The following is a 24,916-nucleotide window of genomic DNA, read 5'->3' on the forward strand; positions in this document are numbered from 1 at the left end:
TTCTGGACATTTCATGTGAACGAAATCGTACAATATGTGGCCTTTTGTGTCTGAACTCTTTTCAAGATTTTGCAAGGCCATGTTGTAGCATGTATAAACACTTAACTTCTCTTTCTTTTTTTCTTGGCCCAGATGTCCTTATTTTCCAAAAAGCTCCTTAAATCTTTCTGAAGTTCAGAATGGGTTGGGAACCACTTTTAGCTATTACTATTCTTAATTCTGTTATTTGGCTTGGAATAAAACTGATTTTAAAAAGTGTATCAATAACACCTTACTGGGCACTTTTCAGGTAATCATGTGCGGTTGACCTTTGAACTATGCAGAGGTTAAGGCCATGGACCCTCAGCATAGTCGAAAATCCACGTATAGTTTATAGCCAGCCCTCCAAACATGCAGTGTCCCCCACACCTGCGGTCCCTTAGTGTCTGCGGTTCCTCTGTACCTGTGCTTCTGCAGCCGACTGTGGATCGGGTAGTACTGTAGGATTTACTATTGAAAAAAATCCACGTACAGGTGGACCTGAGCAGTTCAAACCCATGTCGTTCAAGGCTCAATATATTTTTATTGTGGTAAACTATACATAACACAAAATTTACCATTTTAACCATTTTTAAGTGCACAGTTCAGTGGTATTAAATACATCCACCGTGTTGTACAACCATCGCCACTATCCATTTCCACAAATTTTTTTATCATCCCAAACAGAAACTTTGCCCATTAAACAATAACTCTCCATCCCTCCTGCCTGAGGCCCCTCATAAACTCTATTCTACTTTCTGTCTCTATGAATTTGCTAATTCTAGATACCTCAGATAAGTGGAATCACATAACATTCGTCCTTTTGTGTCTGGCTTATTTCACTTAGCATAATGTCTTCCAGGTTCATCCATGTTGTAGCATATGTCAGAATTTCAATCCTTTTAAGACTGGAGAGTATCCTGTTATATGGATATGTGCCATATTTTGTTTACCTGTTTGTCAGTTGATGGGTTGTTTCCACTTTTGCAGTATTTTGAATAATGCTTTTATGAACATCCATGTATACATTTTTGTGTGAACCTGTTTTTAGTTCTCCTGGATATATAGCTAGGAGCGGAATTGCTGGGTCATGTGGTAACTCATTGTTTAACTTTTGAGGAACTGCCAACTGTTTTCCAAAGTGGATTAACAATTTTACATTCCTGCCAGTAATAGAGTTCCAATTTCTTTATATTCTTGCCAGCATTTGTTATTTTCCTTGTTCTTTTTTTTAATTATTACCATCCTAGTGGATGTAAAGAGGTATCTCATTGTGGTTTTATTTGCATTTCCCTAATGACTAATAATGTTGAATATCTTTTCATGTGCTTATTGGCTGTTTGTATATCTGCTTTGTAGAAATGTCTATTCAAATCCTTACCCATTTTTAACTTGGATTATTTGTCTTTTTACTGTTGAGTCGTAGCTGTTTTTTTTTTTTTTTTTAATCTATTCTGGCTGCTAAACCCTTATTAGATACATGATTTGCAAATATTTTCACCCATCCTTTGGGTTGTCTTTTCACTTTCTTAATAGTGTCATTTGCTGCACAAAAGTTTTGAATTTTGATGAAGTCCAGTTTATCTATTTTTTCCTTGGTTGCTTGTGCTTTAGGTGTCACATCTATGACACCATTGCCTAATCGAAAGGTATAAAGATTTACACCTATGTTTTCTTCAGTGAGTTTTATAGTTTTAGCCTTTACATTTAGGTCTTTGATCCATCTTGAGTTAATTTTCATATCGGGTGTGAGATAGAGGTTCAGATTCATTCTTTTGCATGTGGTTATCAAGTTGTCCCAGCACCATTTATTGAAGACTGCTCTTTCCCCTTTAAATTGTCTTGTCACCCTTGTCGAAAATCAATTGACTATAGATGTATGGGTTTATTTCTGGACTCTCAATTCTATCCTACTGATGTGTTTGGCTATCCTTATGTTAGTACCACAGTTTTGATTATTATAGCTTTGTGGTAAGCTTTGAAATGGAGAAGTGAGTCTTCAACTTTGTCCTTATTTTTCAAGATTGTTTTGGCTATTTTGGTTCCCTTAAATTTCTATACAGATTTTAGGATCAGCTTGTTAATTTCTGCCCAAAAAGGCAGTTGAAATTTTGATAGAGATTGCATTGAACCATAACAATATTAAGTCTTGCAGTCCATGAGTGCAAGATGTCCTTCCTTTTATTTACATTTTTTTTCAATTTCTTTTAATGATGTTTTATAGTTTTCAGTGTATAAGTCTTATACTTCTTTTGTTAAATTTATTCCTAGGTGTTTTATTCTTTTGGATGCTCTTGTAAATGGAGTTGTTTTCTTTCTTTTTTTTTTTCTTTTTATAATTTTTAAAATATTTATTTATTTAATTTATTTTTGACTGTGTTGGGTCTTCGTTGCTGAGCGCGGGCTTTCTCTAGTTGCGGCGAGTGGGGGCTACTCTTCGTGGCGGTACACGGGCTTCTCATTGCAGTAGCTTCTCCTGTTGCAGAGCACGGGCTCCAGGCGAGCAAGCTTCAGTAGTTGTGGTGTGCGGGCTCAGTAGTTGTGGTTCACAGGCTCAGTAGTCGTGGCTCGCGGGCTCTAGAGTGCAGGCTCAGTAGTTGTGGCACACGGGCTTAGTTGCTTTGCAGCATGTGGGATCTTCCTGGACCAGGGCTCGAACCCATGTCCCCTGCATTGGCAGGTGGATTCTTAACCACTGAGCCACCAAGGAAGCCCCATAGCGTTGTTTTCTTAATTTCATTTTCAGATTGTTTATTGCTAGTATATGGAAATACAACTGATTTTTATATGTTGGTCTTGTGTCTTGGAACCTTGCTGAACTTGTTTATGAGCTCTAATAGTTTTGTGTGTATGTATTCCTTAGGGTTTTCCACGTACGAGATCATTTCATCTGCAAATAGAAATAGTTTTACTTGCTTAATTGGCTTGTCTGGAACATCCAGTACAGTGTTGAATGGAAGTGGTGAGAGTGGAATCCTTGTTCCTCGTTTTAGGGAGAAAGCTTTTAGTCTTTTAACATTAAAAATGATGTTAACTGTGGATTTTTCATGGATGCCCTTTATCAGGTTAAGGAAGTTCCCTTCTATTTCTAGTTTGTTGAATGTTTTTATTATGAAAGAGTATTGGATTTTGTCAAATGTTTTTTCTGCATCTATTGAGATGATCATGCAGTAATTATGCTTTATTTTATTACTATGTTGTATTACATTGATTGATTTTCATATGTTAAATCATCTTTGCATTTCTGGGATAAATCTCACTTGGTCGTGGTGTATAATCCTTATTTTATATGCTACCAGATACTGTTGGCTGGTATTTTGTTGAGGCTTTTTGTATCTATATTCATAAGGGATATTAGTCTATAGTTTTCTTTTCTTGTAATGTCTTTGTATGGTTTTGTATCAAGGCAATACTGACCTTGCAGAATGAGTTGGGAAGTGTGCCCTTTTCTTCTATTCTTTGGAAGAATTTGTGAAGGATTGGTGTTAATTCCTCTTTAAACATTTGGTAGCATTCATTAGAGAAGCCACCTAGTCCTGGGCTTTTCTTTGTGAGGGTTCTTTTTTTTTTTTTTTTTTTTTAACTTTTGGGTTTATTTATTTATTTATTTATTTATTTTTGGCTGTGTTGGGTCTTCATTTATGTGCGAGGGCTTTCTCTAGTTGCGACAAGTGGGGGCCACTCTTCATCGCGATGCGCGGGCCTCTCATTATCGTGGCCTCTCTTGTTGTGGAGCACAGGCTCCAGATGCGCAGGCTCAGTAATTGTGGCTCACGGGCCTAGTTGCTCCGTGGCATGTGGGATCTTCCCAGACCAGGGCTCGAACCCGTGTCCCCTGCATTGGCAGGCAGATTCTTAACCACTGCGCCACCAGGGAAGCCCCTGAGTTCATTTTTTTAATGCAAGGTGCAGAAGAGTGTTTATGGTAGAATCCCATTTGAGAGAGAGAGAGAAGGAGAGTCTTTTTAAGGCTATATTTATGTTATATTAACACAGAAAAGTTTTGAAAAGATATACAAGCAGCAAAGTTTATCGTTGGGTAATGAGATGGAACTTGTCTTCTCTTCCTTTTTTTATGATTATGAACATGTATTGCTTTAAATTAAAAAACAAGACAAAAACAAAAACCTATTTTAAATGGCTAGCATTTGACCATTTGCTTTTTTCACCTGCACGGTGAGATGCTAGGGCTGTGTACTTGCCACTGACCTTGTGTCCTTAGGAACTCAGTCTAGTAGGCCCCTACATCTCTCTCCAGCTTCACAGTCTGCTGCTCCTCCTCTCTATTTTATCCTCCATCAACACTGAATTACTTATCAATTCCCTGAGAGCACCCACAGTTCTGTGCTACTGTGCCTTTGTAATCCTATGCTGGTCCCTTTCCTTGCCAACCCTTCCTCCTTTATCTGCCCAATTAATCTCTCTTAATCTCTGCTTATCCTTTAAAACCCCCTTCCAAATGTTTAGTTACCTGCCTTTGTGAACACCTCCCAGCCCACTCTCTTCCCTTGCATTTCCCACCCAAGGGGGGAAAAATCTCTCTCTCCTGCTGCCTCATACATTACGCATATTTTTGTTACTGAACTTTGTATTTACCCTGCATCATAATTACTAGTTCACATATATGTCTTCCCTAAAAGTGCAATTTTATTCAATCTTGTATCCAAGGAGCTTAGCACAATGCTTGGCACAAAACATGCTCAGAAAGATTTTAATTGAATTGAATTCATGCGACAGGAAAAGGCATTCTGGGTAGGATGAGCAATGAGAGCCAAGACCAAAGTTTAAATTACTATAACCTGTACTGGTTTGGCAAGACAGGAGGATTCATGCCAGGAATGTAGTTGAATGATTTTGGCAAGGCTGATAATGGAGGCTCTTAAAAGCCAGACAGAGTAGACTTGGTAGGTAAATACTGGTGGAATGAAGAACCCTCCTCACCTCCTTCGAGTTTTTGCTCAAATCTCTCTTCTCGGTAGGCTTACCCTGACTACCTGAGAGGGATAGGCACGGAGTTTGGGGTTGATAGATGCAAACTATTACATTTAGAATGGATAAACAATAGGGTCCTATTGTGTAGCACAGGGAACTATATCCAATCTCGTGGGATAAACCATAATAGAAAAGACTATTTAAAAAAAAAAGAATGTGTATATGTGTATAACTGAGTCACTTTGCTGTACAGCACAACATTGTAAATCTACTATACTTCAAAAAAAAAAAACCCAAACCTGTCATCTCTCCATTCACCCCATCCCCTGACCCCTGTACTCTAGAGCTGCCTTTCCCTGATCGTCTTCCTTTTTCCATAGCACTTATCACATTCGGTGTAATTTACTTACTCATTATGTTTTTTATTTATTATCTGTCTCCCCCCTTAGAATGTAAGCTCCTCACACTAGGGTGGCCTTGTTTACTGATACTTCCCAAGCACCTAGATCGGTGCCTGGCATATAGTAGGCACTGAGTAAATATTTGTTGAGTGAATGAATCCTAAATTAATAAACTTAAGTATCTTGTCCAGAGCTGGCATAAAATAGTTTACGTATAATTCAAATGTCTTGTTTCTGAAAGGAAAGTTTATTCTGTAAAACTGCTAAGATAGTGTCATCTATCTGTAATGTAATCTGGGGCAGGGCAGGGGGAGGGAGGTGAGGGAAGGAGGTTTCTCTTGCCTTAATATTGCCTGAAGGTTTCTTGCCCTAGACACCAAACTGGGAAGTAAAACTTACAAGTACATTTGAGTTTATTTCTTGCCTAGAAAAATGTTGTTTCATGTGATGATTAATTCCCATGCTTTAATAATTTCTCTCTCTCTTTTTCCACAGACCTTTGTAGTATTAAACAGAGGGAAAACTCTCTTCAGATTTAGTGCCACGCCTGCCTTGTACATTTTAAGTCCTTTTAACCTGATAAGAAGAATAGCTATTAAAATTTTGATACATTCATATCCTTTTCTGCAAATGTGGAGTGAGTGCAGCAGTTGCATGGTCGCTGGTGTGTGTTTCTGAATGTGGACAACTTAAATGTATAGTAAGTATTTTACCAATAGTGTAGGTGACTATCCCACCAGTTAGAAGTTTTAAGAGTGACTTCTGCTGAATCCTGAGCTGAGCTTCAGCAAATCCTTTTTTCTTAGGATGATGTCATGGGAGTCTGGAATTCTGTGGATATCATTAAGAGCGACAAATTAAGATGGTAACCTTTTACTGAAGTCTTACTTTTTAAAGCACTCAGACTTCAAGAGTTAGATTATTCAGCTTTTTATATATTGAAGTCCATATTAGAATTTTTGAAAAGCTACTTCTTGAGTTACAGATAATTGAATGAGTGTTTTAGAGATCTGCCTTGAATATTTTTGATTTCTTGAACAGTGAGCTTAGAAATTATCTAAGATAGTTTCTCAGATTAAATGGCCTCCTTGGTACAGAGGTTTAGATCTAGAGTGCAAGATTGTTGTGAATCTGTTTTGGTATTTTTGCTCTCCTTAAACAGAAAATGCCAATTTATTCATGTGGCTTGACTTTTATGTCTTATTAATATAGGAGAGTATATGACAGATGAAAAATTATGTGATGGGGTTAGCAACTTTGCCTAGTGACTTTAAACTTTCATGGTTGGTCTTCAATTTGACAGTACTTAGTCCCATGCTTCAGAGTTTTTGTACCCTCCAAGTAGGATGAGGAAACCAGCAGTTGCTACTTTGTAAATAGGTTTGCTAAGCTTTTGCACATTTTATTAACAGTAAGAACTTAGCAACCTGGTCTGGAATCTTTGGTTTACAAGCAACATAGATCTGAAATCTAAAGGTTTATAAGTAAATAATTCACAATGGACTTCTTCCCTTTTTGTTGGATCAGAAGATGGTGTTTTTTCTCTTCTAGCCAGAACATGTTATTATTCCCTGAAGAAAAATACAGCTGTAGTGAAGAAAAAAATCCAGCTGTAAGAAGTAGTTTTTCTTTTTAAAACTCCACTAATAGAATGAAGATAGTGAATGCCGTTAGCAAGAGAGAGTGAATTAGCAACAAATGAGATATGGCTTCTGTGCTTATTAAAGTGACAGTTTGAGTTTGAGTAACTCATATTGACCTAAAGCAGTTTAATTTTCCTCAGTAGACCAGAACAGGAAGGGCTGAGAAAGATCCTGGATGGAATTAAAATGGCAACAAAATGATTTGCTACCCATAAACATTCCCAGGCACTTTCAGAATGATCAGATGAATTTGCTTCATTACCTAATTCTTACGAGTACGGTGGTGCAGATGTCCTTAAAATCCTTACCCCATGTACCATAACTGGTTTCCCAGATTGGACAAATTCAGCATACATTGACTGTTGCCTTGCCCCACAAGAACAATCAGACCTTTGGAAGACTATTAAAAAAAAAAATCATTAATGACATGCACATTTCCAAATAATGGGTAATGCAAGATAATTAACAATAAATGACTACTGAATAATATAGATTAGATTTAATTTATTTTCTCATCTGATGACTTTGGCATCTGGTAGACTACAAGATTTCTGGTTATTAGGCAAAGAGGTATTTAGAGGCTAAGTGGTAAGAGGGAGAAATGTTTATCCAAAAGGAGTAGAACAGTGACAGTGCTTTTGAAAGAAAGAGAGTGGCCATCCTGCTGTGTCCACTCACCTTCTCTGGCCAGGTGTGGATACACATGGTGGCACTCTGTGTTCATGGTGATGACCACAGTTTTCATTATCACCTCGCCTTTTCCTCCTCTCTGTGCTTTGTCTCCTGTCAGGTTACTGATTTAATTCCTGTGATACCCAATGCGATATGTGTTTGCTTCCTGAGGATAAAAACTGGCCAGATTTTGTATATTCTCCCTTGACTTTTTTCTACAGTATTTAGCATGATCATTATGTGCACTATTTTGACCAACTGTGTATTCATGACTTTTAGTAACCCTCCTGACTGGTCGAAGAATGTGGAGTAAGTAGCTCATTTATTTATTTTTCTGCCAGCTTGTTTTAAATATTTTTAGTCACTGAATCATGCACTGCACAGCTTATGCATCAAGGAAGAAAATTATTGCCCATTTTTCATGTCACAAGGATGTGTGAGGATACATGTGGAATTTAAGAAATATCCTTAGAAGTCAGCTCTAGAAAGAGAAAGTATGCCCTGGAAGTTACTACTCTTCACCTCTGGCCTTTCCTATGTTAGCCAATGCTTTGACTTGCTGCCCCATCACCATCCTGTACCCTCAGTTCCTGATGATACTGCCTTCTTCTCCCACATTAGCTTTCCCTTTCTTTTTGACTTGTCTCAAGTTAACACTAGCTGTGGGGCCTCCATGCCTGGTTCAATTGATCATGTGCTAGATGGCAATACAGAGTTTTTTGTTTGCAATACCCGTCAGGGCCCAGTGCAACATTCCAGAGTTCTTGGTTTGTGCATTTCAGTAATTTTTATTTGAAGCATCCCTTTCTCTTCCTCACTTCCTTTCTGCTGCATTGGCTGTGTTCTTTCTATTTTGTCTCTGTTAGTTGAAGCCACCCATCGGCAAGTGTTATCTTAAAAGATTCATTTAAAGTTTCTGTCTGTTCAGAAATTACCTCAAGATATCCATTTCTTTGACAGGTACACGTTCACAGGGATTTATACATTTGAATCACTAGTGAAAATCATTGCAAGAGGTTTCTGCATAGATGGCTTTACCTTTTTACGGGATCCGTGGAACTGGTTAGATTTCAGTGTCATCATGATGGCGTAAGTTCTCTGCTTACTTTATTGGTGTTCTGGGTGTGATTATGTGTGTGTGGTTGTACTCTTGGGTGTGTTTGTATGACAGTTTGTAAGTGTGAGTTTGTGGGCTTAGTTGTATGAGGAATTAATGGATAACCATGTAAGGTGGTATGGACTTATGCCTATGATTCTTGCTTATGAGGGCCTCTTGTGGTTCAGGAATTGACAGCATGTATATATGGGAGATGGTGAGCAGAGGCTTTACAGCTGGGAGGGAAAGTAGGAAGTGATTTCCCATTGACACTCCCTCATATTTTATTTTCCCCTACAACATTGACCAGGGGTCGCACAATTATCACTAGGCGGCCTCGGTGAAGACCTCAGATTTTTTAGGTGTAAACCTTAGGCTGGAACTCAGTGTCCTGGGTATGTTATATCACATGTAATTTCATGAGGCTATCCACATGTTGCAGAATTCAGAGCATATTTTAGAGTCAAAACATGAGCCAAGTATCCAATCTGGTCACTTCGTAAAGAATTACTGACCAGAGCTTCGAACTATTATTAGTAGGGAGCAGTGTAACACCACATTGGTATGCTAGGGTAATTTGTGTTGTTTTAACAATGAAAATGTATCTCTTCGGGAAGTTTAGCTGGTGATAGAAGAGTTATAGCAGACTTTATTTTTATTTTCAGGTTGGGAAAGCACTTTGTGGTTTGGTAGGGGGTAAGTGTGTTGTAGAGATTGTGTGTGTGTTTATGTGTGTGCACACAGACGTGTAAGAAATTGAGTGCATTTGTGTATGTATGGGTCTGAACATCAGATAGAAAAATGTATGTCAACTATAAAGTGTGAATGAATGATATGCATTGAATATTTGAAACTGGAACTTTGACTTTCTGTTATATTAAGACAATTTCTCGCTTTCCAGCATTATGAATACACATTGGTGTTCATTTAAAATTTAAGTGTCCTTGCTAGGCACAGAGCTGGTGAGCACTTAACACAATATTGGCACTTAACACAGTGCCACAGTGCCACATTGGCACTTAAATGAGCACTTAACACAATATTGGCTCTGATCCCATGATCTAGATATTTCCTGAGCCCTGTTTTTGTATGTCATGGGCTAAAACTTCATCTGTAGGCATGACTGCAAAGATACGCATACAACTCTTAGATAAATCATTTATCTAAGAGTTTTTAGGCAGAGATTTTAGGCATTTTTGCCATTGTCAACTAGGGAGTTTATTTTAATGTAGATTTGTTTTTATGAGACTCCTGTTGCAGAAATTTGTCTCCTTTTCCTAAGAAATTGTTCATAAAACTTGGAGACATAAGCCTTTGAATACCTCCGGGCCTTCCTTTTTACTAAAAAAAAGTGAATGGACTGAGTAGTCATTCTGATTGGGATCTGCACATCACAATGCTGAGGAAGAAAGAAAGCCCTAGGAACCTTCTGGTGGTATCACTTCTTTCAAATACACTTTTGAATTCTCCTTGCCCAATTGAAAAAAAAATGTGTTCCTTAAATGTTTATATTTTGAAACTTTTCTTTTTCAAGGAAATAAATGAAATCATAGCTTGTATATAAGACCCTTTCTTACCCCCATTCTCAAACCCTCGCCCAGTGGTACCATTACAAGTTAACTTTGGTTTGATTCTGCAGGTATATAACAGAGTTTGTAAACCTAGGCAATGTTTCAGCTCTACGCACTTTCAGGGTACTGAGGGCTTTGAAAACTATTTCGGTAATCCCAGGTAAGATGGCCCGGGGTTGGTGTTAGGTGTTGGGTTAGGGCCCTGACGTGACGTACTGTACTTTTTTGTTTTGTTGTGGTTTTGTTTTTTTTTCTTTGGTGTTTGTGTCTGTGTCCGTGTTTGTCATTTGTGTCTGTGCGTGACCTCCCTTACTACAGATATGTGACAGAGTTTGTGGACCTGGGCAATGTCTCAGCGCTGAGAACATTCAGGGTTCTGCGAGCTTTGAAAACTATCTCTGTAATTCCAGGTGAGAAAATTTAAACGCAAGACTGACTTTGCCTCATCTCCTCTTTGTCCTCCATTCATTTTGTCCACCACATTCTGAAGCGGCATCGGCACAGCTGATACGGCCTTGCATTCCGCATGTTCTTCCTGGGAGACGTTCTCTGGAATGGCTCTTTGGTCCTTAGGCAGTATCTCTGACAGTCCTTGCTACGCATGCAGCCCCCATTCCATCCATGCCTTGAAAAAGCACGTGCTTAAGAATCACTTGGATCTCACAGTATCTGAAAGAATTGTCACGGAGCTAGCTGTCTCTTTGAATATAAATCGTTTGCTTCCTATCCTCATGGAATTACAGTAATTTTAACATTCACCATCATTCCATTGCTTATGATTTCTAGGCTTCCTATAGCATGGTTTGCTGATGGGATGTTATTCGAAGAATTGTACTTTTATTGTTACTGTGTTAATGGAATTATTTAATCACAGAAGAGACCTTACCCAGTTAACTAGTCCAGTGTTCCAGACAAATTTAAGAGCCTGAGCTTTAATAATCACTGTCTATCACATTCTGTTGCTGTCTGTTTCACCAGACTAAGAACCAGTAGACATCTACTACATATATATTCAGAGACCATTCTCAAACATAAATCCCAGTGAAAGCTTATGCAGGTGCTGTTAAAAAAAAAAAGTCAAAGGTAAGATAAGATATGTCTAAACATGTGGGCAAACAAAAAAGTACAGAAACTTCATAAGAAAAAAAAAAAAAGGAATCCGTGGGTGGTTGAGAGGTAGTTGATTGACAGTCTCTCTAAAATTTTTGCCTTTCTTTTTCTTGGTTCTGGTTGAGCTAGCTCAGTGGTTCCTAACCTTTTGAAGGTTTTGGATCCTTTTGAGAATCAGATGAAGGGTCACAGGCACCACCCCCCCACACCAAAGCCCATCTGTGGCCCCCAGGTTGAGATCCATTAATTTAATTCAAATCCTTTCTACCAGGTAATAACTATTTTTCTAAAGACCAGTCTTGAAATCTGGAAGGAAAGATATAGTTAGTCTGATAACTAAAATATTGTTGGCAGAAATGTGGCAGAAGTCAAGACTACGTTGTTGCTGGTTCGACTTTGGTTATGTTCAGGAGTTTTCAGAGAAGACTCCCGAGAGGCCAGGCTTTCCACTGCAGTTTTGTAGAAACAGGGACACGAAGAACAGAGACATCCTATTCCTGGCATCACGTGGCTCTTCTCCTTGTGGCTGAACCAAAAATAATTCCTCTTTTCCCCTTTTCAACACGTTATCTACATATCAGATGCAGAGAGAGGGAAGCACAGAGGTAGAATCCCAGAGAGGGAAGACTTAGAATGTAGCTTACTGAGAACCTCAGGAAGGTAAACCTCAAGTTTCTCCATTTACAGATTTGGGCTATGAAGCGGGCCAGTAAATTATGGCCCTATTAAAAATGAATTCCGAGCTTCCCTGGTGGCGCAGTGGTTAAGAATCCACCTGCCAATGCATGGGGTGTGGGTTTGAGCCCTGGTCCGGGAAGATCCCACATGCCGCGGAGCAACTAAGCCCATGCGCCGCAAGTACTGAGCCTGCGCTCTAGACCCCACAAGCCACAACTACTGAGCCCATGTGCCACAACTACTGAAGCCTGCACGCCTAGAGCCCGTGCTCCGCAACAAGAGAAGCCACCGCAATGAGAAGCCCGCGCACCGCAACAAAGAGGAGCCCCAGCTCGCCGCAACTAGAGAAAGCCTGCACGCAGCAACAAAGACCCAACGCAGCCAAAAATAAATAAATAAATGAATAAACAAACAAACAAATAAATAAATTTATTTATTTATTTATTTAAAAAAAAAATGAATTCCTTGGGACTTCCCTGGTGGTCCAGTGGCTAAGACTCGGTGCTCCCAGTGCAGGGGGCCTGGGTTTGATCCCTGGTCAGGGAACTAGATCCCACATGCCACAACTAAGAGTTTGCATGCCACAACTAAAAGATCCCGTGTGCCGCAACTAAGACCCAGTACAGCCAAATAAATAAATATTTTTAAAAAATGAATTCCTTTATTTTTAACAATGGTAGCTTACTCCTTATCAACCAGAGGCTGAGTGTCAGTTGGAGTATATTCTCCTTGGCAAAAAACTATAACCCTGACTTATCAAGGTTTAGTTCCTAGCCATTTCAAATCCATTTGACAAACAATTCAGCTCATTCTCTAGGCAGCTTCATGAAGCTTGTTGATGGCAGCCTAACCCTTAGGCAGGCCTTGTCTTATTTTCTTTTTAAGACATCTGTACCACCAAATCTTTACTTTCATTTTTCCTTTGGTCTCTTTTCCTCCTCTGGCCTCTTTTAAATATGATCCCATGTTTTCTGCTCACTTCCCCCAGCGTACTCCGCAAGGCATCTGTCTCTTTATGTTCTTGTGATCTCAAAACTTCTCTTCCAGAATTAAATTGGAAAGCTGCGTTCTGCTCACTAACTAGGGCAGCAGATGCTGTCTCTGCTCCAGCTCTTAGCCTCTGTCTCTGTCTCTGCTGTATGATTAACTTCTGACCACAGCATTTCTGCAAGATAACTCTTGACTGATGTCACGTAATTTATCCTTATTACTTTAGTTTTATAGATATATATTCATGTCTAGTTTTATATTCTGTATTACAAATATATATTTATAAGCACAGTGCCTGGCCCATAGTAGTCCTCCATAAATGGTTTTAGCAGTAGCAATTATAAAGAAGAAACCTAAACCCAAAGAAAGGGTTTGTATGAAGATTTAGACACCAACTTCACAGTTTGAAATAGATTCCTGGATTCCTATTTCTAGAAGCACCCCCCAACTGAGATGGCTTTGGGAGGCTTTGGAAAATAACTTTAAGGGGTAATAAAGCCAATAATAGATCACTATCAGTGAATGGTATAATTGATACTTGAATTAAAGTGTGACTTTTAATCCCAAGTCCTTTTGCTCCCCATTCTACTTGTAGAGGGCTATTGCCTTGTTTCCTACTTGCCTGTTACCCAGGTCTCCTTCCCAGGTGGTAATACCAGTGTATGAGACAGTAGACCTGGGCCCTCTCTTGACTGGAAATCTAAGTCATTTTGACTCCACAGTTATAGAGTTGGGCCATAGTTCCCTCTGAGTAAAAGCCATTGCTTTGGGTACCAAGTTTTCTCATAGGCCACTTCAGTGGAATTGTTGCTTTCTTTTGCCTTTTCCTGCTCCCAGTTTGATGATAGGCTTTTGCCGAAGCTGCCAGAAACAGGAGTGAGAGCAGCCACAGAACTAATGTGGGACCTGCACGTTCTCACAGAGCTCTTTATGAGAGTTTTCCCTTTCCTAGAGCACTCACCCTGCTCACCTGGCTGATGCCGTCCTCCCTCTTAGCATCTTTGGTATTGATAGATGCTCTGAATGTGTCAGGGCAGGCAGGACCCCCTGAAGATTGGAGAGTACAGTGCATCAGTTAGCTCCAGCCTTTTGTACAAGAGATGCTTTGATTTAGAGCCTTCTTGTGGCTTAGAAAAGACTAAACTCACATCCTGACCCTTTTTATTTGCCAACTCAAGACCTGGATACCTATCATTCATGGTTTCCCTTCTGCTTCGGAGAGCTCAACTTGAAGAACAGTGCCATGCAAACTGTGCTAAAAGGGTCAGTTATAGGAAAAGACCCTTTTAATATTTTCTTTGGTCTGGAACTTGCTGGATTCAACTTGACATTGAAGTATTCTGTGGAGAATGTCCTATGTCTTAAAACTTTGTTTTCGCTTTGTGTTTATCTGGGTACAAAAATGAACTTCTAAGTGACTTTGTCAGAATTTTCATCTCCTGCGTGCTTTGGCCATGAGCCACAGGACTAACATGCCCCCAAGATAGGGTGGACGTCTTAAAGGAGGTGTCTCAGGGTTTTCTTAGAGTGTAGCACTTAATGGTGTAAATAAAACCGGTTGGGAGGGCCTCACTGCCAGTCCCTTTTCATTTCCATCATCATTTAAATGGCTCTCCAAAGCACTACTTCTGTTGGTCATTTTGCTCTCTTTAGAGCTGTAATTTCTTGATTATTTTTCTCTTGGATTTGTTATTTCTCTGCTTTCATTTCTGTTACCGCCTCTCTCTCTCTTTACCTGTGGTATCAGATAAGAAGCAGGGAAAATGAGAGGCCCTTCTCCCTCCCACCCCAACATTCACAAAGAAGGTATTTTCTTTAAATGTGCCCATTATGAATGTGGCAATTTCTGCTGCACTGTGAAGGGGGATAGAAAGTGTTTTAAGACTATATTCAGAGTCATTGTTTCTTTTAAACTATTCTAGTGATTAATCCAGTTGCTTTCGTGTTTCTCCTTTTTCCACAGTGTTTCTCAGGAAAGACAGCTGATGTTTACCACCCCACAGTGGTCCTGAGTGGAGCAATACTGGGGACTCCCAGCCCCCTCCTCCCAGCCCCACCTTTGGGAGCTAGTTTAGTTGGTTCAGACTTTGATACGAATCTGGTCTTGAGTAAATAAATTGAGGGCCCCCCACGTCTCTCCCACATTACTCTTGATCTGAAGAACCTCCAAGAACTGTCACTGTGAGGACTGAATCTGCAGCAGGGAAGGTGACCCAGCATGACTGTACCCCAGGACTTGTCTGGACCGAGTCAGACTGGGGGGCTGGGAGCTGCTCTTCCCCCTGCTGTGAGAGCTGCTTGTTACTGCTGTTGAGGCCTGTTCTGATGTTCATTTTGTAGGAGTAGCTCGTGTTGCTTCAAACCAGTTAGATTTCTCAACCTGAGCTACAAACTAGGAAAGATAAATTGACTTTATTTATAATCTGGCATCAGCATGGTGGAAGATCTTGATCCCAGTATGCATGGCTGATTTCTCTGGACTTAGCACATAAGCAGGCTTTGTTCATTTGTTCAGGGGATTGCTGGGCGTTGGGAAAGGCGACAGGAGGTTCAGAGGCGCCTTTGGACATAGAGTGGAGTAAAATTCTGTGACAGCGGCTTCACCTGCTTCTCAGAATTTCTTAAGTGTCCGACTTCCGGTCTGGTAGCTGACCTTTCTGTACATTGGGTCCAGCTGTCTTTCCTTGTTCTGTAGTAAATCTATTAACTGCTTCTGCTCAGACACGTCCCAGGGCTAGTTAATGTTAGCCTCTTCTTCTCGCTGTCCAATTTGCCGCCACGTGGCTTCTGTGTCACACTCTGTTGTGTAGGAGTCATACGAAGGAGCTTTCTGCTCTGTTTCGGATTATTAGTTTTCTTGCTTATTCTGGTATGTGGTGTTGTGAACCAGTCGAGGAAGTAAGACAGTTTATCCTCACAACCAGAACAGTGGCATTCTCCATTCTGGCACGCCTCAGGTCAGAAATTCTACCAGCAACTTCTTACTTTTTTTGACCTGCGTTGCTTGTTGCTGGGGGAGCACTTTTGCTCGGCTGTGTTTACTAGTATGTGGCAGCCACTGCTGGCAAGACAATGAAGGTTGAGCTTAAGAAAAGCATTGATGGCGTCATTTCCATAAATTGGCATCAGTGTCTGCAAATATGGTCATTTGCAATTATCAACCCTAATGGAAGGAAGAAGAGTCTTGGCTGAGACCTGTGTATAATCCAGTAACCATTTACATTTAATATTGCTGAGTAATTGTGTGCCTAACTTCACTTACAGACATTAAGTTACATCACCTTTCTTCTTCCTATGCCTTCCTCTAATTTCCTCCTAACAATCTGGATGAGAATCTTAGAGAGTAAACTTTCTGGATGGCCATAGTGTTATTTAGTGATCATTTTTGCTTAATTAAGTTTTGTTCCTTTGAGACCCTGTGAAGTATAAGCGGCTGAATACCATTTCCAACTTAAGTCTCTAATTTAACCTTCTTGAAAGCTGAAAGAACTCCACAGAGGAGTTGATCTAAGCCTCAGACTTCAAAGCAAAACACTTGAAAATTTTTTTTTAGCTTTCTGGACTCATGTGTACAGACTTCTTCAGCAGTGGCATCTGGTTTATGGAGAAGAGATGTTGAACCAGCCGACTGTGAGTGTTCAGGTCAATCCCCAGAAAAGTGAGGAGTTCCATGTTGGGTTGGTGTAGTATTTTAGCATCTCTGGTTGCAAGTAAAAAGATACAGGAGTACTTCAAGGAAACTAAGGACTGGAATGCTTTGGGGCTTCTGGAAGCCAGGGAAACCAGAATGCAGAGCCAGAAAGCCCCAGACACCAGGGAGTACCTTGTCTTCATCTTTCTCTTCTCCATGCTCCTATTTCCTTTTTCTATCCCTTAGCATGCTGTCTTGACTTCACAGACGTATCCTAATATAATGATAGAATATGGCTACCATTTAGCTCCCAGATTTATATATTATCATTCCCACCACATGAAAAGGCTACTGGACTGTCTCTTGTCCCATTCTATATTCCTGGAGGACAGGATCTAGATTTAGGTCAGGTGTCCATCCTGACATCTAACTACTAAGAGAAGGTCACTTCCTACAAACAAGACTGCTGGGAGCCCACACTTATGGAACAGAAGATAGTTTGAGCTCATAGCCTGGAATTTCCTGTTGTATGGGCTTGGAACTGTCCAAAGAGTTCCCAGCCCAGGAAAATCAGATTAGACTCATGCTAAAATTGTATGTTTTTAAAAATTAATTAATGTCACAAATACATTGGTTTGACTATTTTAAAGTTTTATCCTCTTGTTACTAATACAAATGACAGCTTACAGCTTATTTCTCAATTCATTAAAATAGAAGTAGAAAGGGCCTTGAACTATCATCCAGTATTCACACAGGTGATTGTCTGAACCATTCAGGAGAGATGGCTATATAAGCTCTTCATAAAGAAGTCCAGGAAAAGAAACCTTACAGCCATTCTTCAGTGACCTATTCAACTACTCTTTTTTTTTAAATTTATTTTTTATTGATGTATAGTTGAATTATAATGTCTTAATTACTGCTGTACAGAAAAGTGACTCAGTTATACATATATATACATTCTTTTCCATTACGGTTTATCAACTACTCTTTTTTAAAAATCACTCTTGGGCTTCCCTGGTGGCGCAGTGGTTGAGAATCAGCCTGCTAATGCAGGGGACACGGGTTCGAGCCCTGGTCAGGGAAGATCCCACATGCCGCGGAGCAACTAGGCCCGTGAGCCACAATTACTGAGCCTGCGCGTCTGGAGCCTGTGCTCCGCAACAAGAGAGGCCGCGATAGTGAGAGGCCCGCGCACCACGATGAAGAGTGGCCCCCACTTGCCACAACTAGAGAAAGCCCTCGCACAGAAACGAAGACCCAACACAGCAATCAATCAGTCAATCAATCAATCAATCAATATATATCACTCTTTGACTTTGAAAGCAGAACTGTATAATTCTAGGAGCCTAGAATTGACTTATCGACCCAACATACACCTGCCTCAACCCAGCTTTTCTATTCCTTAGCAACTTATTGAAATGAGTTCCAGAACACTGGAACAATTTTTACTTCTTTATAGCTGCCTTTTATTCTGTACTACCAATACCTTCTTACCTAGCTGTGTGATTATGATACAATTTTCCAAGACTTAGGAATAAAAGATTGAAACTTCGACTACTTAATCATGAACAAGGAAATATCTCTGCCCTATTTTTAAAGACTTTTAGAGGGACCTCCCTGGCGGTCCAGTGGTTAAGACTCTGTGCTTCCACTTCAGGGGGCACGGGTTTGATCCCTGGTCGGGGAACTAAGATCCCACGTGCCACAAGGCACAGTTAAAAAGATTTTAAAAAGAAAAAAAAAAAACAAAACACTTTTAGAGACGATTCTTCAGCTTCTCCTCCACTGCCCACTGCCGGTGCTCCTGTGTTTATCCATGTTCTGTGTATGAGAAAATGAGACTGGGAGGTGAGCTTAAGTTTGTTCTGAAACACAGTGGGTCATAAATAGTGGCTGAGCCAGGATCAGAATTCCTGCTTTCTGATTCCTGCCTTGTGCTCTTTCTGAACAGCCCTGTGAGGAGACAAGGAATCAGGCCAGAAATGCCTTATTCCTGGAGCCCAGGCAAGCTCTTCCTAATCCCTTTGGTGGCCACAGTCTCCATGGAAGACCCGCTCTGTGAGCAAACATAAGCCTTTGCACACTGCTGTGTCTCTACAGTCTAACTCTTGGCTCTTTTTTCTTTAATTTCCCTTACATCCCTTTCAGGATATCTGTGTGAGAGGAAAGAAAGCTTCTTATTCATTTACTCTTTCAATAAAGAACTTAAAAACATATTAAGTGTCTGCTTTGTGCCAGGGCTTGTGCTAGGCACACCATCCATTACTACTATTGGACTCAACTTTGAAAATTCTAGGTAGTCACTTGCAAAATGCAGCAAAAGAAGAGTCACGTCCACACCACCCATTAGATCACCATCGTACGAGGTTAGCCATGCAGTGTCATTATCCCATTATCCTGTCTCTTTGAGGAGGGCAACATATGTATCATAGTGATAGCTAACAAGTATTAAGTACCAGGCACTGTACTTGGTATTTAACATTCATTATCTTATTTAAACCTCACAACAACCCAGCGAGGTTGATATTTTAAATACCTTTTACCAATGAGTAAACTAAGGTTCAGACAAAAATGGTTAACATTTGATTCATTTATTGTGTGCCAGGTGCTGTGTTAAGTGTTTGTATGAATCATGCTTAATCCTCGCAACAGCCCTATGATACTCTACTCTAATTATCCCCATTTTAAAGATGAAAACACTGAGATCCAAGGAGGTTAGGTTTATTGCTCAGGTCACATAAGTAAGTTGTATAACTTAAGATTCGTAATTATCTACCCAGACTCAGGATTAGAATTAAGATTAGGATTAGGATCATAGCCAGGATTAGGATTTCTGTAGAATTTCAGTGTGATAGTCTCATCTTCAGAAGTAGATTAGGGATAAGATCCCTCTCGAGGCCTGTGTGTCAAGGCTCTGTGTCTGCCTGCTGTCCGTCCTGGTGTTTTGGCACCCCGGGAGTGCTCAGTGCTTTCTTGGCCATGTCTTATGGTTAGCTGATGTGTGAGCATGCCCAGGAGAACCACATGGAGACTCAGTCTTGATCCAAACATCACGAACCCACAACCATACTTTTCTTTGCCTCCTATCACTGATCTCTCCCTGTGCAGTTAAGAGATCTGCCTGCAGATTCAAATTTGAACCAGTGGCTTGCGTTTAAACCGCCAATTCAAGTGGGTTATATGCTTTTTTAAACTTTGTAAAGTTTTTAATCTAGGACAGAAAAAAGGTATAGTATATGTGACGCAGAGAAGGTATATTTTTTAGTGGAAAGACAAACCATAAATACTGGATTGATAATGATCAACCTTTTCAATACACTGGCATTTCCAGAGCTCTTGGGAAAATATTATTGTACCTTCCCACTTATTATTGGCTTTTAAACTTACCTGTAGTTCTCTTTCCGAACTGGAAGCCTCCTCAATTCCTGATTTTCTGTTTATTTATTCAGCTAATATTTACTGAGTACCTTGTGGGCTAAGCCATGCAGATACACCTGTGAACAAGGCAGACATAATTAACTCTAACCATGATAAATGCTACAGAGGAAGTAAAAGGTGCTATTAAAATAGTAATAGTAGGGGAGGGAGAAGAGTTGTAAAGTCAGGGAAGACTTTCTGGGGGAATTGCTCTTTAAGCAGAGAGTGGAGGTTGAATAGGAAACAGGCAGGAGGGACAAGAGAAGGGAAGGAAGCATTCCAGGCAGAGGGTACAGCATGTGTGGCGACACTGAGGCAAGTAAGACCTTGACTCATCTGAGTCGCGGAGAAGAAGTCAGAGACAGGGAAGTACTGCCAGGAAGAAAAGAGCCACATGCTGGAGAAGGGACTTTCTTTTTCAAAAAATATTGACTTAAAAATTGATGCCCCTGGAAGAATTGATAATACCGCTGCCCCATTGTTATTCCCATGGTATAAATGGTGAAGTGGCCGTGCTTCATGGGTGGCCCTGTGGGACTAGGAGCCGTGGTGGAGTGGGGAGGCTGGGGGAGGTGGGGAGGGCTGGGGGATGACTCTGACTCGGGGGGTTCTCTCCCCTCAGGCCTGAAGACCATCGTGGGCGCCCTAATTCAGTCCGTGAAGAAGCTGTCAGATGTGATGATCTTGACAGTGTTCTGCCTGAGTGTCTTTGCCTTGATCGGACTGCAGCTCTTCATGGGAAACCTGCGGAACAAGTGTGTGGTGTGGCCCATAAACTTCAACGAGAGCTATCTTGAAAACGGCACCAAGGGCTTTGACTGGGAAGAGTACATCAACAATAAAAGTAGGTGGCCCCGTCTCTGCAAGTGGGGGAAGAAAAAGTCTTGCAGAAAGGAAGGCCAGGGCTGCTGGAAGGAGCCTTGTGAACTTACTCCCTTCCCTTGAGGTCGGATTATGTTCAGAAACTCTTAAATATCAACCCTCTCTCCCTCTCTCTCTTTTCTCTCCCTTTAAAAACAAAGATGAAACTTTAGATCTTTTTCACATGTACCCCTAAACTTTTACTTTGAAAATCAGGCTTAGAAACTTGATAAAAATCCTCTTTTCCCTGAGATATTTAAACATTTAGTTTATAGAGTATACCTAGTAAGGTTTCTGAATACTACTTAGACCTTAGGAATCTATCTAGTCTAGGGAGTCCAGTAATCTCTAAGTAATCATTTGATCCTATTACAGTTAAGGAGTTTTAACAAGTTCATTTCAGGAACCAAGGCACTTGGGTCTTACCCTTAGGAATATTTGGTATAGTAGTACTTCTGTAAAACAATGGGGGAAAGTTAGCAGTATCACTGTTAGTCACTCCTGAGGAAATAAAGGCAGTTAGTACCTACAAGAAAGTGTTGCAAAGGGGATTTCAGGGACACGAAAGGGAAACGTACCTTCTGATTTAAAATAGGGCATGGTAACTAGCAATCAGTTTATCTTTGGTAGAGAGAAGTTGTAAGGATAGAAGAGTAAAGTGGTGTAAAGGGGTAAAGAACTCAGAAACCTCTTTTTTAGACCCTTTGATTCAAGTGCTAGAATGTGGCTTACAGATCTGAAGTACGAGTAGAAGTCAGGTGTCTGTGAAAAGAACATTGCACTAAAGGCTAAACATTGCACTAAAGCAGCACTTTTCATTGTTAAATATATATAGGAAAATAGTTAATGGTAAAGAATTCTTATCAGGTTTCACTGCTGTCAGAAAAGATTTATATGAGCTAAAATCAATAACTGTTTATTCTCTCATTCACTGAAATCTGCCTTATTCATTTCCTGCCTCTTTAAACTTTTCTAGCAAATTTTTACACAGTTCCTGGCATGCTGGAACCTTTACTCTGTGGGAACAGTTCTGATGCTGGGTAAGTAGCTCACCTAATTTTATTCTCCTCCCTTAAAATAATTTGTCAGACAAAAATGGACAATATGTTCTCTTTCTTTGTGCTCATACAGTGGATCCTTAGTGGACCCGACGTATTGGGTGACTCAGATCTTCTTTCTGTTTTGTATTTGTCCATCCAAAGTTGACATTTCACTAGTAGGTGAAGGTGTCCATAGTCTCAAGCCAAAATTAAAGATGTAAAAGGCTAAAGACAGAATCTATAACATCAGATATCTTGCCTGTCTCTTGAAGACTCTCCTCATTCTATCCTAACACAATTAATAAAATATCGAATAAGGACACTGTCTTCATGATAGGTTAGCACCCAAGGTTGACCCAGAATATGCCAGGCCTGACAACGTGGGGGGAGGGAAAAGAGTTGCAATGTAATATCTTTTCCCCTTTTTATATTGTGGCAAAATACACGTAACATAAAATTTGATCTCTTAACCATTTCTACATGTACAGTTCGGTGGTATTAAGTATGCTAATGTTGTTATGCAACCGTCACCACCATCCATCTCCAGAACTCTTCATCTTCCTACAGTGAAACTCTGTACCCAATAACTCCCCATTCTCCCCTCCCCCCAGCCCCTGGTGACCACCATTCTACTTTCTGTCTCTATGATTTTGACCAGTCTAAGTACCTTACTTAAGTAGAATCATACAGTAATTGTCTTTCTGCAACTGACTTATTTCACTTAGCATAATGTCCTCAAGGTTCATCCATGTTATAGTATATGTCAGAATTTCCTTCCTTTTTAAGGCTGAATAATATTCCATTGTATGTATATATATCACATTTTGTTTATCCATTCATCTGTCAATAGACACTTGGGTTGTTTCCACGTTTTAGCTACTGTGAATAACGCTGCTATGAACATGAGTGTACAGCAACAAAGTTTAGTCCTGATTCTGCTACTTCTAGACTTTTGGCAAGCCATTTAACTTATGTGAGCCTCCGCTTCTTCATCTAAAAACGGATTTAATCATGTTCTCACTTTCTCAAAGGGTTATGTAAGGATCCAATTAGATAACATACGTGAAAGTGCTTTGTAAACAGAGGACTATGTAAATGTAGGGTGTAGTGTCATTATTTAGAGTATATTGGTAAATACAGGAATTGGTGTTTTAAGATGACATGACGACTAGAAGTTCATTTAATTTCTGTATTGAAGTAGCTACTAGAAATTACACTGAAATAAATATCAGGCGAGTCTTAAAGCAGAAGAACTGTTATAATCAAGGTCACTGAAATCCCCATTATGACATGGTTGTCACAATGGGTGTTAAGAGAATCGAGATGATTAAGAGGAACTTCTAGCCATTTGTCATTTCGGATAGCAGCTAAGTTAAATTTGGTTGAATTGCACATTGATATGAATCTAGGACAGTGATTCTCAAATTTTGGCATGCATAAGAATCATCTGACACGCCCCTTAAAAATACAGATTCATGGATCCCATATCCAGAGCTTTTATTCCTAGGTCTTGGGTAGGACATAGGAATCAACATCTTTCAGGTGATTCTAATCCTAGACTGTCCCCATGACATCATTTTTTGAAAAATTGACCTTGCTACTTTGTTTCTTTCCTCTTTTTCTTTTTTTTAATTCCTGTTTGTTGGCCTGTAATAAATAACCATCTTTATAGATGGTTATTTATTATCTCCAAGGTCATAGAGATGCCTTACAGCTGATGACTGGGTAGGATTACATTGAAAAGCCCTTTGTTTCCCTTTCTTTCCTCAGGCAATGCCCAGAGGGATACCAGTGTATGAAAGCAGGAAGGAACCCCAACTATGGTTACACAAGCTTTGACACCTTTAGCTGGGCCTTCTTGGCATTGTTTCGCCTTATGACCCAGGACTACTGGGAAAACTTGTATCAATTAGTAAGTAATACCTCTTTTTCGAGTGCTACCTCTTTTTCTTTGGTGATAGAATTTACTTGAGGATATGTGGGGTTGGGGACATTCTGTGTGAGAGACCTTTGGTGAAGACGTTACATAGGATCTTAGGATGGTATTTCTCAGAGTCAGCTGGTTTACAAAAGTAAGTGAATTCTCCCAGCTCTTGGCCCGGTTTCTTTAATGCTCATCATGTAGAGCTGTAGAGGTTCACAGACTTGAGAGCCTCTTGCCTGGCCTGGGAATCTGCCTTCTCTACCTACTTCCTATCAGTTCACCAGACCATCTTCAGTATTTCTCCTTTTGGACTTTTGGGCTTAGGGCATCTTTTTAAGAAATATTAAACACATTGTGCAAGGCACTATGCTAGACATTATAAAGATGAGATTTTATCCACAGGGATCTTGGAGCCTAAATATGTCAGTGTTTTGAAATTTGTAACACATTTGTGTTTGTTCAAGAATGTTGTGACAGATATTTTTGAAAAGGTCACTACTATTCTGTTGGGCTGCTTTGGTGACTCTGGGCAAGTCATTTAATTTTGCTGGTTGTGGTGGAGAAGTTAGTCTAGGTGACTGCTGAGGGTCTTCCAGTTTAGAGATTCTCTGATGATCCACTGTTTTCCATTTGACTCTGGCATTTGGTAATGCAAGTTAGTTTGAGGATAAGAAATGTGTTCCCCTCAGGCATGAAGGAAGCTCTTTAAGGGAAGTTTCTTATTCGTATCTCCTAGAATTCTTCGTTTCTGTTGTACAGCCTAGTATTCCCTCAGGATTGAATCTTTCCCATGAAATATTTGTGACTTATGCTAAGTTTCAATTTGTGGTTGAGAAGAACAAAAATGAAAACTAAGTAATAGTGGGTCCCGTGTACATAACCTAAAACACATTTGTTCTTTGATGTCTATTTGCTTGCTCAAGGAGTACTCA

General features: G+C 40.0%; 1 protein-coding gene across 5 annotated transcripts in view; it reads left to right on the top strand.

Annotated features, from left to right (window-relative positions):
- The window catches only part of SCN8A (sodium voltage-gated channel alpha subunit 8), a 113,238-nt gene that overhangs the window by 19,632 nt on the left and 68,690 nt on the right, over positions 1 to 24,916 (top strand). For 3 of the 5 annotated variants that reach the window (XM_059934599.1, XM_059934600.1, XM_059934602.1), the window contains exons 2-8: positions 5,847 to 5,965; positions 7,886 to 7,975; positions 8,627 to 8,755; positions 10,652 to 10,743; positions 20,782 to 21,003; positions 21,997 to 22,060; positions 23,831 to 23,972. In XM_059934599.1, coding sequence (XP_059790582.1) covers positions 5,847 to 5,965; positions 7,886 to 7,975; positions 8,627 to 8,755; positions 10,652 to 10,743; positions 20,782 to 21,003; positions 21,997 to 22,060; positions 23,831 to 23,972 — 858 coding nt within the window. Of the gene's footprint in view, positions 1 to 5,846; positions 5,966 to 7,885; positions 7,976 to 8,626; positions 8,756 to 10,401; positions 10,494 to 10,651; positions 10,744 to 20,781; positions 21,004 to 21,996; positions 22,061 to 23,830; positions 23,973 to 24,916 lie in introns of all 5 variants that reach the window. The other 2 variants (XM_059934601.1, XM_059934603.1) reach the window with 1 other exon arrangement.

Source organism: Balaenoptera ricei, chromosome 10 (assembly GCF_028023285.1).
Source record: "Balaenoptera ricei isolate mBalRic1 chromosome 10, mBalRic1.hap2, whole genome shotgun sequence".
NCBI lineage: Eukaryota > Metazoa > Chordata > Mammalia > Artiodactyla > Balaenopteridae > Balaenoptera > Balaenoptera ricei.